We start from the raw sequence: 15,280 nt of genomic DNA, 5'->3' as shown, positions 1-15,280 counted from the left end.
CCAGCCCCCCACCTGGAGGGCCTGGACAGCCCCCCTCACAGGCAGAGAGCCTGCATAGCCCTCCATCCCACCCTCGAGAGCCTGGACTGGGCCCCTCGCACGGGGCCCTAGAGGGTGGGGCTCAGGTCCTGGCCCCCACAGGGACTTCTGGGAAGCTGGGATGCTCCCTGACCCCCAGGAACCCCCTGGGCAGGAAGCGGTCACATTCGCACACCCTCACATCCTGATACGAGGTGGGGGACAATGGAGCCAGCCCCAACCAGAGTCTGATGCGGAAGGGGCGCTGGAGCCAGGGGCCCTTCCCCCGGGGGCTTTCATAGAACCGAGGTGGGGAGGTAGCCAGCCAGCCCCTGGCCGCGGTCATGGCAGGGGGACAGGGGTCTGCAGCCACCAGAGGTGGCATTCCCCTCCACCCGCCTGTGCTCCCCACTCTGGCCTGGGACCCTGGGACCCTGCCCTGAGCCGATGTGGACTGTCTCGCAGCCAGGATGCCCCCACCCTTCCTGGCCAGGCAGCCAGCGGGTGGGCTGCAGGGCGGCCTGGGCAGGAACTGCCAGGCACAGTGGAGGGGTCTGGAATGTGCACTCAGCCGTTGGCAGCCTGTCCAGGACACGCACCGCGTAGGGAAGACTTTGATCGCCTGCTCCCAAACCAAGGGTCCCCAGTCTCCCCTCTACATCTGCGACCCCGCCCCGGGTCATTCCCCGGCCCTGCCCCCACTTGCCGCTAGTGCCAGCAATGCCGGGGTTTGCGTTGGCTTTCAGCCAAACCCCGGAATGTGCCTGCTGGCTGCACGGCAGCTGTTCCTGGAACTGGGGTGACAAAGCACAGACTGTCTTGGAGACGTGGGCGGACAGGGCTCAGCCTGCCCAGAGCCACGCATGAATAGGGCACAGAGACGCCGGCGCGAGGATGAATGGGCACCAGGCGTCCAAAGACGCAGTGGAACTTGGAACTGGCCACGGGGGCCCGAGACCTGGGACGTGGGCCGACATGAGGTGTGGGGTGTAAACCACCAAGGGACCCTACCGCTAAAATCCCTAATGACTGGAGAACAGAGCACCCCAAAACTCAGACTCAAGGGCACACATGACTCAGGCACTCAGGAGTGGGGTGCAGGCTGCAGGGCCCAGAAAACCAGGTGAGCACTGGACATTCACAGTCAAAGGGCATCCTGGGGACTTGGAAGCGGGGGGTACGAGGCATCGGCTATTCATCGTCACAGGGTGTGCAAGGACCCAGAGCCCGTGAACGAGGTTCACATCCTTCAGATGCTCCACGGATCATGGAGACTTCAGACACCCAAGGAAGGGGTCTAGGACCCCTGGACGCTTGCATGACAAGGAGCAGCCTGCCTGGAGTCACACGTGAGCCCAGTGGAGATGCCAGGGCGAGGACGAATAGACTCACAGAGGCCCAGACACCCATGAATGAGCATCGGGCATCCAAAGATGCAGTGGAACTTGGAACCAGCCACCAGGGGCCCGAGACCCGGGAAGTGGGCCGACGTGAGAGGCAGGCGGTGGGGTTTAGGCTGCTCAAGACCGTGATGAATGGGATTCAGGCAACTAGAGAAGAGAACGTGGGAACTGGACGGTGCCCATAGCCCAACACTCTGAAGGGTGGGGTACGCCGATGCCTGGAGGATGGGGGTGGACTGCACAGAGGCCCTGGAAACTGGGGGGCAGGGTACCCATCAGGTTGACAGTTGGGGTCCTTGTTACTGTGGTGATCAGAGGAGTGGGGTACAGGCTGCCCAGATACTCAGAAAACCGTGGACCAGGACCTTACAATGGAGCCACGGGTTCCTGGGGCCTGAGGCTTTACGGGAAAAGGGTACAGACTGCAGCTAGACCCAGAGGGTGAGGGGCGAGCAGTCTGGACTCAAAACAGAGGAAAGCGGGGAATCCAGAACTGAGGGTGATGGGTGCCTGGCCCCATCTATTCACATGAATGAGGTTAGATTCCTCGGCCTCAGGTGAGTTGGGTGGAGAGACAGGGAGTTACGAGACTCCCTGAGGATCTGCATACACAGAATTCGGGGGGTGGGGTGCCAGCGGCACCAGCTGAGATTCTGAGACTGGACACCCAGACCCTCACATAGAGGAGTGGGACTCAGCTCGTCTCACGGGGCTGGGCTGTCTCGGCCAGAGTTCCAGTGCCTGGGACCCCTGGCACCCAGAAACTCAGATGCTGTGTCCACGTTGCCCTGATGCCCAGACAAGTGGGGGGCCAGGTCCCCAGTTTCTCAGTCATATGGGCATAGATCATCAGGGTGACAGAAGGCAGAGAAGACTGGATGACGAGGAAGCCACCCTCATTCTCCAGGGAATGGGGTACACGCCCCAGGGCCCCACGAACAGAGCCTGCAAGGACTCAGTCACTGAGGTGCCCCTAGGCATCTTAAGGGGATGTGGACTGGGCAACTCAACTCCCGAGCAGAGTGGGGTACGGGGCCTCAGACACTCCACTAGTGGGTTAGAGGACCCCGACACTCCAAGTATTGGGGTCCAGGATCCAGACATTCACACTAATGGGTACAGAACCCAGACAATCCAATTATTGGGGTACAGGATCCAGACACTCCAACTATTGGGGTACTGGACCCAGGCACTTAGACTAATGGGGGTCCAGGACACAGACAGTCCAATTATTGGGGTATAGGACCCAGACACTTAGACTAATGGGGGGTATAGAACCTAGACACACTAATGGGTACAGGACCCAGACACTCCAATTAATGGGGTACAGGACTCAGACACTCCAACTATCGGGGTACAGGACCCAGACACTCAAACTACTGGGATACAGGGTCCAGACACTCCGACTATTGGGGTATGGGACCCAGACACTCCAACTATTGGGGTACTGGACCCAGACACTCACACTAACAGGTACAGAACCCAGATACTCCAACAATTGGGGTACTGGACCCAGACACTCCAACTATTGGGATCCAGGATCCAGACATTCACACTAATGGGTACAGAAACCAGACAATCCAATTATTGGGGTACAGGATCCAACTATTGGGGTACTGGACCCAGGCACTTAGACTAATGGGGGTACAGGACACAGACAGTCCAATTATTGAGGTATAGGATCCAGACACTTAGACTAATGGGGGGTATAGGACCTAGACACACTAATGGGCACAGGACCCAGACACTCCAATTAATGGGGTATAGGACTCGACACTCCAACTATTGGGGTACAGGACCCAGACACTCCAACTATTGGGGCACAGGACCCAGACACTCCAACTACTGGGGTACAGGACCCAGACACTCCAACTATTGGGGCACAGGACCCAGACACTCAAACTACTGGAGTACTGGACCCAGACACTCACACTAACAGGTACAGGACCCGGATACTCCAACAATTGGGGTACTGGACCCAGACACTCCAACTATTGGGGTATAGGACCCAGATACTCCACTAGTGGGGTACAGGACCCAGACATCCAGACTCATGGGGTAGGACCCAGACATGTCTTGGGTGGGGGTCCAGCTCTTGGGAAGCATAGGTACAGCCCCATGGCCATAGGGCACCTGGCTATAGGGCAGGCAGGCACCCAGCTTGGGAATGAATAGCACATCGAGCCAGAGACAAGGATGAATGGGACGCACAACCAGGGGGTGGTGGGGCAGGGAGGGGTGGATGGGGCACAAGACATCCAAAACCACAGGAGCGAGGCCGCCGGCCCTGACATGGCACTCAGGCCTATGTGAGGCGTGTCAGGGGGCGTTCAGCACCCAGGGGCCCCACAAGTGGGTACAGACTTTCCAGGAACCAGGTGCCCACAGAACAGAGTGCTGGCGTCCAGGCTAGCGGGAGCGTGCCCCCGGCGCCTTGGGTACGAGGCGAGAGGCTGCTGGACGTTCAGATGGTCAGGTGTGTCTCCAGGTATCTGCAGGGGTGGGGAAAAGATGCTCTGACAACAGGGGTGCCCCAATGAAGAGATGCCCCAAGAGAAGGTGGGTGGGGCCCAAAGATGCAGAGGAACCAGGTCCCGGCCAGTGGGGTCCCAGAGGCCCTTGGGAGATGCAGTCAATGCGGGGGGGGTGCAAGCGGCCCCAGGAGGGACCCTGATGCCTGGGTCACGGAGAACCCCAGGTCTCTGACGTGAGTGCTGGTGAATGGATTACACACTACACGTGCAGTCAGACGATGGGGTATATGTTCCCTCAGTCTCCAGGTGAATGGGGCATAATTCACGCAGATACTCCAAGAAGCGGCGTTTGCATCCCGTGGAGATCCAGACTCACAGCCACCAGGCAGACCTTCGGAAGACGGAGAGAAGCTCAAGGAACCAGCACCACGATGCCGACACTCAGAGGAGGGTGCTCACTCAGGTGACAGGGCGCAGGCGCCTCAGAAGTTCACATGATGTGTACAGGTCCCCTAACACTCCAATGATGGGGCACAGGCACTGGGATGAAGAGGGCACGGTTAGCCTGAATCAAGGATGACGGGGGCACACACAGGCTGGGACCCCGTGGATGGGCATGGGGTACCCCAGTCCTTGGAGACTGTGGCGAGCTGAGCTCCCGCTCCCATCCTCAGCCCGGGCCCCGCTACACAGGGCGCCCCAGCTGAGCGGGATGTGGCAGCCGGGTCAGCGCGGGCAGGGTGCACGCGTGCCGTCCCAGCACGTCTCACGGTTCCTTGCCAGCAGCTCCCGGCTCCCCCAAGCCGGCGACTGCCATGAGTTCCAACCTCAAACATTCCCCAAGCAACCTCAAAGGAAGCATCCCCGTCCAGGAGCCCCGCCAGGGTCTCCATGTGGCTCTTGGCTGCCAAGCCGCCGTCTCGGGGGCCGTAGGGCTGGCCTGGGGCTGCCAGCTCTGTTTGGTTTTCCCCTTCCTGCCCTGGAACCTCAGACGCCCGTCTCGCCACGGAGGCGCCCAGATCCGGGGAAAGGCACAAAGGCCCTACACAGTCAGGCCGGGGAGAGTCGCATGCAGGGCAAAGCCGCTGCGGGCTGGATCCCGCCGCCCGTGCGCCCCCATCACGCCCACCCACGCACCTCGCTCCCACAGCACGGGAGCCTGCATGCCCGCTGCCCTGCAACAGGCCTCCTCTGTGCCCCAGAACTGCTTAGCTGCCTCTTCTAAACCCCCATCTCTGGGTGGGATGAGCAGAGGGACCCAGGCCTTTTTTTAGGGGAACACGTGCCCAAAGAGACATGCAAGCCGCCACATGCCACGTGTCCCTAGAGCCACGCGTGACCAGCAGGGGCACCCATGTGTGCATGCATGCGCACACGTCCCACCTGTCATGTCCCCAAAGCAGCCTCAACCTGGGCTGAGTCTCCCGGAAGTCCTGCCCCAAGAGTCCTGCGGGCTGGCTAAGCATTAACCCTCTCCACGTCTGGCCGTCCGTTGATAATGGGTTTGGAGAGACACCCTGACCTGGGTGGGCCACTCAGAGCTGGGCCCCTCCAAACCCAGATGTCCCTGTGACTCGGAACACCCCCCTTGGGGTGTAGAACCTTCACGAACCAAGTCCAGCCCAACCTCCCTCCCGCTGTTTCACCCAAAGGTCAGCTCAGATGGGCCAGCACCTCCTCTGCTAAGGCCTCTAGCAGAGCTCGAGATGCCCCAGTCCCAGGGGACCCCTGCAGGGGGTCCCCGGGCTGAGACGCCGGGTGCTTCAGTCTCGGGAGGGGCCCTCCTCCCAAGGGAGTTCCCCGACTCCTGAGGGCCAGCAGTTCCGGCCCTGGGGTGGGGGTCCCCGAAGCCCTGTCCACCCCCCCACCAAGGAGAGTTTCCCTGGTCACTAGAGGCCAAGCAAAGCCACAGGCTCCGAGCACGGGATCCAGTGCCCAGGGTCCGAGAGGAAGGCCTGGAGGCCGGGGCGGGGGCACAGGAAGTTCAGGCATCAGGTGAGAGAGTGTGACACCTGCGGGGGGGCTGCCACCCCCAACACTTGGGGGAATCTTGCTCTTTCAGAGGGAGGCCCGAAGAAACTCGGTCCCATCAAAGCATAAAAAATTCCAGTTAGACCAAAGGGGGAAGGGGTCAGTCAGCACAGCTATGATAGGTGCCCATCTGACAGGGAAGGCCCTCCCCCTGGGAGAGCTGGCATCCCTGACTCGGGGAGGGTGCAGGGTGGAATCCAGCATAACTCCGGCAGGTTGGAGGGCCAGGGCCAGGAGTGAGCAGGGAGGGCTTCCTGGAGAGGTGGAGCTCACTCAGGTCTCCAAGGCCAAGTAGGATGGGCAGGGGGTGGGAGGGGGTGAGAAGGAGGCCGTCCTGCCCAAAGCAGAGAGCGGAGCCGCTGGGAGGGAGCCCCGGAGGAGGTGGCTGGGGACTGGGGCTCCATTTAGGAAGGATGCCTGTCCCCCTTTCCTGAGAAAAACAGCCTTAGCACCTGGAGGTTTTTCCCCAGCCAGCCCACAGAAAGTAGACCCCAGGAGGGACTTCCTGCCTTCTGAGGGGTGGGCACGGGAGGTCCCGCCCAGGGGTGGCCCAGGCCAGGAGGGCTTCCAGAGGCATGGCAGGGGGACAGGGAGAACCGGGCAGCCCTCACAGGACCTGGAGGGCTGCCCCTGGGGCACCTGCCTGCCTGGGGGGCTCCTGCAAGTTTCCCCCAGGAGCCGGGGCCTAGAGGCTGGACAGCGGCGTAACTGGGGCCAGTGGAGCAGATGGCGCCACCTGGTGGCTGTGTGCCAGCCGGAACCCTCACTACCACGGGGACAGGGCAGTCCTGAGGGACTCCTCACCTCCCCGGGCTTCAGGGGCCCCCATTGCTTGTGGCTGGTGTGCCCAGGGATCCAGGGCCCTCTAGGGTCAGCTCCCAGGCACCCCCTGTGTTTCTGGGGCTCAACCTTCACCAGGCTGGCCTGGGAATCCCACCAAGCCAGTAGCACCAAATTCCTGTTACTCGATGCCCACCGCACCCCAGCTAAGCCAAGAACAGGACACTAACCAAGCAGGGGTGCGGGGAGAGGCACACACATGCCCACACATGTATACACACACATGCAGAGGCATGCACACACAGCCACACGCAGGTACAGGTGTGCACACGTGCATGCATGCACAGACGGAAATTCTGTGATGACAAATGACAACTGACCTCCACATTATCAACTGTAAGAATCTCTACTGAAGCTATTTTAATTCCAGAGCACACCTAGACTCTGACATTTCAACAAATGAAGATGGGCTTTAAATCCCACAAGGGCAGCCGGGCCTCTCTGCCTTGACCACTGGGCTGCTCCAGGGACCCCTGTGGACCGTCGGTTCTCAGGCCAGCCCACGCCACCAGCCGCCACCAGGGGCGCTCTACCAGCTGACCCGGGAGTGTCCTTGGGAGGAGGGTGGGCAGTGGCCAGAGGGGCGGCCGAGACACCTGTGAGTCCCCTGAGTGCACCCCACTGCACCACAGGGGCCTCGCCTGGTGGCCCCCCAGCCAGAACCCGCTCCATAATTTGTGGGACCCAGGCAGGAAACGTACAGCCTCTAGTTCCAAATGGTTAGAACTGTAAGTGAGCTGCAGCAGGCAGTAAAGCAAGCCGGGCCCTCCTTCTGAGCCGGGGCCGGTGCACAGGCCGCCTTGACGTCCCTTCCTTGTGTGTGTGGACCCCCCCCCGGCCTGGCCTCTGTCCTGCTGCGAGCCTCAGATGGCTTAACCTCCAAAGACCTCACGGGGTCAAGACACGTGTGTTTGCAGGGGAAGGGGAGGCCGAGCTGTGGCCTGGGCACCCTGCTTTGAGCTGTGGCCCCTCCTGCAAACAGGTTGGCTTGGTGCTGGCAGTGGGGCATTTATGCCGTGTGCATGGGGGGTGGGTGGGGGGGTCTCTGAGATCACAGTGGGGCTGCTTCGGTCCCTCCCCATGCTGGCATGCGGGTGGGCAGGGAGCGCAGAGGGGCAGGGATCCGGCTCCGATGCCTGGTTGTTCCTGGAGTGGGGCCCGGGCTGGGTCCTTGTGACTTGGCTGCCAGTGCTCCTGGGAGGAAGGGCACCCGGGGGAGGCTGAGCCAGAGAGACTAGCCATGGGCCTGGGCCCCAGCGTGCGGGCTGAGCGGGCCCTTGCCGGGTGCGCTCCTCCTGGGGCCCCGGGCGCACAGCCGAGCCGGGCCCACCCTCCTTCCCACCCCGAGTAAGCAGGGCGGCAGGGCAGGTAGTAGGCAGGAATGTTCTGGCTGCTCCCAGCTACACCCGCCCCTGCCTGCTCCCACCTCACCCTCCTCCCCAGGCTCCAGGAATGCACCTTCAGCCCAGACTTGCTCACACGGAGCTCCCGCAGGCAGCTGACCCCCACTCCTCACCCCTCCCATCCCCCATGACCCTAGCAGAGTCCCTACCCTTCAGGGCCTCCGTCCCCAGGCTCCCAGTTGCTCCAGGGCTGGGGACCCACATGTAAACACTCTCCACCTATGTCAGTAGCAAACCATGGTGGGCCCGAGGTCAGGGTGATGGTGGTGGGGGGCCCAGGGAGAGAGGTCAGGTGGGAGGGGGCTTCCTGGAGGGAGAGGCCCTGCGGGGAGGAGAGGGAGGGTTCCTCGGCGAGGACCAGTGAGGCCAGGGCCCGGGCTGCCCAGGCCTGGCCCGCTTGGCGGGGCTGGGGGCTAGTGGAGGTGGTAGGAGGCCAGGCCTGCGACAGCTAAGTCCGCACCTTGGCCAAGGCCCAGCACCCCCCTACCGTCGGTGCCATTCAGAACCCTCGCCCTGGCCTCCCCGGGCTGCCTCCTTGCCCAGGCAGACTGAGCTGACTGCTGCTGGGCAGATGGGGCGGTAGGCAGGGGCCCAAGGGGCCACCCTCACAAGTGACCTGGCTGCCCCGGCCGTTTGCTCCAGGCCAGCAGGGTGAGGAGAAGAGTTGCCCCCCAGGCCCCCACAGCGCCCGGGCCCCGGCGGGCTCCACGGCTGTACCCGGGCTCATTCCGGACCTGGTTGCCCGGATCCCCTGTGAGTTTCGGGACCTCTGGAAGGGGAGTGGGGATGGCCCGGCTGGGCGGGTGGCAGCCACTGTCCATGGATGCCTCTCAGGCCCATCTCTGTGCTCCCCCCTCCCCGCCCCCAGGGCTCCGCTGGGCGCTCATAGCCACTGCGGTCGTGGCTGGCGTCTTCGTTGTTTCCTGCCTGCTCTGTGCCATCTGCTGCTGCTGCCGAGGCCGCCACAGGAAAGAGCCCAGAGACAAGGAGGCCGTGGGCCTGGGCAGCGCCTGCAGCACCATCAACACCCACCTGGTGAGAAGCGGGCACCCAGCTGGGTCAGCGCCGGGAGGCAGCTCAAGGTCCAGGCTCGGGGACGAGCTCAGCCCCCAGCATGGCCCCGTCTGCCCAGAGCAGAGGCAGAGGGGGCCGCCTGGCTGGCGAGGCGATGAACAAGGTGAGGGAGGGCGTGGGCTGCAGGAGCCACAGCAGTTCTGGAGGAGGGCAGTGGCAGAGAGGTGGACTTGGGGCAGTTCCGGCCGGTCCTGCGGAGCTGAGCTGGGATGTGAGCCCTTCTGGTGGCCTGGCCTGGAGGTTTGACCCATCATGGACCTGCTGCCTGGGACGCCAGGGCTCTTATGGGGGCACGGTCCCAGCAGCACCTGTCGCCAGCCCCTGTGATACCACCCAGGTGCAGCCAGGTGTGGATAACATGGAGCGTGGCCCTGGGGGGCCCCAGCAGTGGGAGGACCTGCAGCTGTCCGTGGAGTACGACTTTGGAAGCCAAGAGGTGAGGGGCCCCGAGGACGTGCGGGATTTTGGAGGGGCGATGGGGGAAGGGTGGGCACTGGGTGCTGGGTGGTGCGGGGCTGACCAGGAAGGGGGCCTTGGCTGAAACACCCCCTGGTTCCTAGATCAAGGTGGGCCTCAAGCAGGCAGTGGACCTGAGGCCCTGGGGCCCAGGCGGTACGGCGGACCCCTACGCCCGTGTCAGCCTCTCCCCTGAGGCCGGGTGCAGGCACGAGACGAAGGTGCACCGTGGTACCCTCTGCCCCACGTTCAAAGAGACCTGCTCCTTCCACGTGAGTCGGGGCTGGGTGTCCAGGGGCCTGGGCCGGGCAGCGGGGGCCGCTCACACCCCTCCCCGCAGGTCCCCCCCGTGGAGCTGCCCCGGACCACCCTGCGGGTGCAGGTGCGGGACTACAAGCACTTCTCCCAGCACGAGCCACTGGGAACCGTGGATCCGCAGCCCGTCCTGGAGCTCTGGCACCCTCTGGGCCCGCCCAGCGCTGCCGAGGTGAGCCTGCTGACCCCCGGGCTCCAGTCCTGCCCTGTCCGGTGTGCCCGGCGGGAAAGCTGAGGCCCTTCTTGCTGCTTGCAGCCAGAGCAGTTGGGGGAGGTGTGCTTCTCGCTCCAGTAAGTGCCCGGCTCGGGCCGGCTGACCGAGGTCGTGCTGGAGGCCCGAGGCCTGAGCCCGGTTCTGGCAGGTGAGAGCCGGTCCTGCCCCTCCACATGGATGGAGGGAACCCTGTGCTCAGCCCTCAGACCTGGGACGCCCTATGACCCCTTTCCCTTGCCCAGAGCCCTACGTGAAGGTCCAGCTTGTGCTGCACCAGAGAAAGTGGAAAAAGAGAAAGACAACTGCCAGGAAGGGCACAGCCACCCCTTACTTCAACGAGACCTTCACCTTCCTTGTGCCTTTCAGCCAGATCCAGGTGGGCTGCCTGGAGGAGGGGGCGGGTGGAACCTCGCTCAGGGCCAAACTGACGGCTGTCTTTCTCCCCCTCCCACCGCACCTCTGCCTGCCTCTACCCAGAGTGTGGTTCTGGTGCTGGCTATCTGGGCCCGGAGCCCTCAGTTCCGGGCAGAGTCCGTGAGCAAGTTTCTCCTGGGCACCCGGGCCTCTGGTCAACCCCTACAGCACTGGGCAGACACGCTGGCCCATGCTGGCCCATGCCCGGCGGCCCATCGCCCAGTGGCACCACTTGCAGCCGGCCAGGGAGGTGGACTGGGCCCTGGCCTTGCAGCCCCACCTATGCCTGCCCTTGCCTGGCTCCTGAAAGCAGCCCCGGACCCTCGGTCTCCCTGGGCTGGGCCACGGGCCCCGTGCAGGCTGCCCACCATAATAAACGCCTTCTCCCCCATGGCTGTGAGTCCTTCCTGAGCCCCGTGGACATAGCAAGGCCAGGGGCTCCACCGACATCGCCACGGCCCCCTCCCAAGGACAAGGAGAAGGTCTCCTCTCCAGGCTCAGCCAGGCCCTGAGGGCTCTGACCCATGCCTGACCCCTGAGTGAGGGTGAAGGGGCCCTTCCTGGCCCAAGGGGGACGATACTGGGAAATGGGAAGCCCTTCCCGTCGGTAGCAGCTGAAGAGTGAGGGATGAGCCCCTGGGGACACAGTGGGCAAGTGGGAGATATTTGGGGGATGCTGACAGTGGACAGAGGGGAACCCAATCCCAGGGACCGCCCCAGCCCCCGAGGGGCCCCCAAACCCTCCGGATGGTGACTGCAGGGCGTCCCCTTCACGAGCAGCAGGGGGCAGTAGATGCCTTCGGAAGCCTCCCCGGGCCTTTGGGGGCTCAGCCTGGCCCGGAAAGCAGCTCTAATCCCCGCACATCTGGACGGCTTTAGCTCTCCCTGACCCTCCCCATGGCCCAAGAAGCCGGCAGGGCTGGGGCCATGCACCCCCAGCTCAGAGGGTGCCAAGTCATGGTTATCCGGATGCCTCTGCTGGGTGGGGGCCCGGGCGGGGGGCGCAGGCCTGGACCGGGGTGAGAAGGGCAGTGCCGGGCCTGCCTGGGGCAGCCAGGCGGGCCCCAGGCCCCCTCGGGTCAGGGAGAGGTTCCCAGGTGGGTGGCGCCGAAATCCTGAGTTTGAAGGATGTGTTCCGAGCTCTGCAGGGAGCTGGCCCGCGGGCAGGGCGGTCCAAGCAAGGCTGCACGTCCGTCCAGGCGACCCCCATCCTGCTCTAGGGTGGGAAGCTGGGATCACGCCCGTGTAGGGCAGCTCTGCCCCAGAGACCCTGGCCACTGCCACAGGCCCCAGAGGCCGTGTTTGGGGGTCTGGCCTTGCCCCAGGCCAGCTTGGGGACGGGAAGACATGGCCAGCTCATGCCTGAGATGCCTGTTGGGTTGGAGGGGACAATAAGAAGCAGAATGTGAGGCAGCTGCTGTTCCCCGGGGGGCCCGGAGCCCTGGGGAAGCCGAGGAAAGCAGTGTGGACCCTGACTCAGAACAGGTGGGGCCGGGCTGGAGTGACCCCTTGGCTGACCCCTGAGCTGTGCACCACGGCTGGCGAGGCCGTCGTCCTGTCCTCAGGCTCCTTGTAAGATACAAGGGAGGCATCTCGAAGTCGTCACTGAGCCCTAAATAGACCAACCCAACCTCAGCACCCCCACCCCACCCCCCAACAACCAAGACTTCTTGGCCTGGATGGCAGCACGAGGCTGGGCCGGGCCAGGCAGCCTGGGCAGGTGGGAAGGTCCCTGTGCCCCCATTGGTCTGAGGAGGGCTCCATGCCCTTTCTGAGCAGGGGCCCAGCCTGGGGGAGGCCATTTATACCCCTCCCCCTGGGCCCACCAGCCCAACTCGCCGCTGCCGGCCTGACCCCGCTCCCAGCGCTGCTGCCCAGACGCGAGGTGAGGCTGGCCTGGAGGCCGGGACAAGCACTGCTCGAGCTCGCTTGCAGGAAGACTTCCCGGGGCGGGGGCCTGGGGGCCAGGGCTACCGCCAGCAGCCTCTCTGGGGGTCTTCCACGGAGCAGGGGGCGAGAGGGAGATGCATCCGGAGGCAGGCTGGGGTGGCGAAGGGGCCCCGGGCAGCACCCCGACGGCCAGGCCTCACCTCTGGGTCACGGGAAGGGGGTTTTACGGATTGAGGGACCCCAGGCCCAACTGGCGGGTCGTTTCTTCTATGCACTTGGGACCGAAGCTGAAACAGCAGAGCTAAAAATAACTGGTCGCTCCGGTGGCACCTGTGATGGCCTGAGCGCCCCTCCCTCGGGGACAGCTGCAGCGGCTCCAGGCCCGCCTGGGACGTTTTGGGAACACTTTCCTCCTACTCCTCCCCTCCCCCGGGGAATTCCAAGAAGTGTCCCCCAAGGAGGTGGGGGTTGGGCGGGGCTGCGGGGGGTTAGTGTGTGAGGTGAGGCCCTGCATCCCCAGAGCTGAGGTCCTGGGCCACGGCCCTAACACCCCCCCCCTTTCCCTCCCACAGGCTCTAAGCCCAGGACCTCAAGATGGGCGAGTAAGTGTAGCCCCCCAAGCCCGCTGCCCCTGCTGCCCACTCCACTCCCCACTGGGCGAGGGTCTCCACATCACCCCTCCAGGCCACCTCCCACCCGCCCCATCACACAGCCCCGTGGCAGGGCCCTAACATCTCTTCTCTCTCCCCCAACCCCCACCTGCCACCCTGGGACAGTGAAGAGGTGAGTACCTGCTTGGGGGTGAAACACAGAAGGGGTGGGACCCCCCAACTCAGGAGAGGGCAGAGGTTGGAGCTCCAAGGCCCAGGGAGGCCGCCCAGCCCTCCCGCTTCTGTGAAAGTGCTTCACCCGCTCCCCCACCCCCCCACCCACGGAGACACTGACAAACAGAGGAAGTGGCTGCCTGGTGCCCCAGTGCTCCCGGAGCAGGGGAAGTGCGGCTGTGGTCTGCTCACCGGGGACTCGCTTCTTCTTTCTGATAGCTGCATCCCCTCCCCCACCTCCTGGGCCCCACCAGCATCCCCCTGCCTCAGAAGCACAGCCCCTTCTCCCGACCCCAGTCCTCCCAACCTGAAGGGCCACCGGGGCAAAGGGTCACCGTGCAGCGCTGTGTCCTGGGCCCAGCCTCCCCACCAGGCCCAGGCCCAGGCCCAGCCGCCCCTCGGGCAGGATCCCCTGGCTGGGCAGGCGAGCCCCGCCGACCCTGACTCTCCCTCCTGCATCCTCTCCCTGCCCTGCAGAAGCACCACAGGGCCGTCACGGCCCGCAGACAGCACCTGAAGGTAGGTGCGGGCCTGGGGAGGGCTGCCTGGGCATCTGCAAGCTGGCGTGCTGCAGCCCCTCACCACCGCCTACCCCCCGCCCCCCTAAACCCTCCCAGAGCGTCATGCTCCAGATCGCAGCCACAGAGCTGGAGAAGGAGGAGAAACGCCGGGAGACGGAGAAGGAGAACTACCTGTCTGAGCACTGCCCGCCGCTGCACATTCCTGGCTCCATGGCTGAGGTGCAGGTACCCAGGTCCCCACCCCGCCTGCCCGCCCAGCGGCCCCTGCCCACCGCCCCGTCTCCCCCTTGGTCCAGAGGGCAAGCAGGGTGGTCAGGACGGGTGGAGGCCGGGTGTGGGGATGGCCACCCACCCACGGCCCCCGCCCCCAGGAGCTCTGCCAACAGCTGCACGCCAAGATCAACGTGGCCGAGGAGGAGAAGTACGACATGGAGGTGAAGGTCCAGAAGAGCACCAAGGAGGTGAGAGGTTGGGGAGGGGACATGGTGGGGGGGGGGTGCCCCGACCGTGAGGTCCTGGCCCCCGCCACCTCCTGCCCAGCCTTGCTGCCCACCCCACAGCTGGAGGACATGAACCAGAAGCTGTTTGACCTGAGAGGCAAGTTCAAGAGGCCCCCGCTGAAAAGGGTGCGCATGTCGGCCGACGCCATGCTCAAGGCGCTGCTGGGCTCCAAGCACAAGGTGTGCATGGACCTGAGGGCCAACCTCAAGCAGGTCAAGAAGGAGGAGACCGAGAAGGTAGGGTCCCCACCTCATGCACCCCGCCTGCCGGGCCAGCTCAGACCCCGGACGGGTCTGCCGGGATGGGATTTGGAGGGGCAGCGAGGCTGCAGGTGGTGGGCCTGAGCCCTCTGCCGGCGCCCCCGCAGGAGCGGGACCTGCGTGACGTGGGAGACTGGAGGAAGAACATCGAAGAGAAGTCGGGCATGGAGGGCCGCAAGAAGATGTTCGAGTCCGAGTCCTAGGCCGCCCGCCGCCCGCGCCCGCCCGAGGCCCTCCGGGTCGGCCTCGGCTCCTGTCAATAAAGGATTCCAATCCCCACAACTGCTCTGCTCGGGTCCGGCCCTGCCCCAGCCTCTCTGCCCACAGGCCGCCGTGCGAAGGCCTCTGAGACCGGGGGGCCCCGGGCTGTGGTTGGAGGAGCCACACACGGGCTTCGGGGGACTTCGGCTCGGCTGGGAGGGCCACTGCCAGGGCGGGGACCCCACTCACCCGCCTGCCACCTGGGGCTGCTTGGGGATGTTGGTGTCAGACCCTGTAAGCTTGGACACAGGTGCCCAGGCCACGTCAGAGCCACTTCCCTAGATGACCACTGGTCCATTGTCACTGTCACCATGAAGGTCCCCACAGGGCCCAGAGACCCTGTCCCTGTGGCACAAGTCCAGGCAGGGGCCTCGTGGGCCT

General features: G+C 64.4%; 2 protein-coding genes across 2 annotated transcripts; both read left to right on the top strand.

Moving 5' to 3' along the window:
- Positions 1-912: 912 nt before the first annotated feature.
- On the top strand, positions 913-10,949 carry SYT8 (synaptotagmin 8; the record flags this gene model as incomplete). The annotated part of the gene is given in 16 exon segments (XM_081240758.1): positions 913-998; positions 3,793-3,897; positions 4,226-4,358; positions 4,699-4,824; positions 4,887-5,003; positions 7,234-7,330; positions 8,812-8,922; positions 9,038-9,204; positions 9,302-9,679; positions 9,804-9,971; positions 10,040-10,186; positions 10,271-10,306; positions 10,310-10,376; positions 10,471-10,604; positions 10,706-10,831; positions 10,833-10,949. Coding segments are annotated over 16 exon segments (2,115 nt in total).
- Positions 10,950-13,528: 2,579 nt separating this feature from the next.
- TNNI2 (troponin I2, fast skeletal type) lies at positions 13,529-14,906 on the top strand. The gene is made up of 5 exons (XM_081240784.1): positions 13,529-13,875; positions 13,974-14,102; positions 14,249-14,338; positions 14,438-14,614; positions 14,746-14,906. The coding sequence occupies exons 2-5, from the start codon at positions 13,980-13,982 to the stop codon at positions 14,839-14,841; spliced, it is 486 nt and encodes a 161-aa protein (XP_081096910.1). The 5' UTR covers positions 13,529-13,875; positions 13,974-13,979; the 3' UTR covers positions 14,842-14,906.
- The last annotated feature ends 374 nt before the right edge of the window (positions 14,907-15,280 follow it).

This window comes from Mesoplodon bidens, assembly GCF_964165515.1.
Source record: "Mesoplodon bidens genome assembly, chromosome: 7".
NCBI classification, from domain to species: domain Eukaryota; kingdom Metazoa; phylum Chordata; class Mammalia; order Artiodactyla; family Ziphiidae; genus Mesoplodon; species Mesoplodon bidens.
This window is presented reverse-complemented; position numbering and strand designations above follow the sequence as displayed.

Bases quoted from the DNA above. Each gene is read 5' to 3' on its own strand.
- TNNI2 (XM_081240784.1), top strand. From the start codon at position 13,980: ATGCTCCAGATCGCAGCCACAGAGCTGGAGAAGGAGGAGAAACGCCGG. The intron at 14,103-14,248 runs GTACCCAGGTCC...CCCCGCCCCCAG, and splicing joins GCTCCATGGCTGAGGTGCAG to GAGCTCTGCCAACAGCTGCA. The intron at 14,615-14,745 runs GTAGGGTCCCCA...GCGCCCCCGCAG, and splicing joins AGAAGGAGGAGACCGAGAAG to GAGCGGGACCTGCGTGACGT.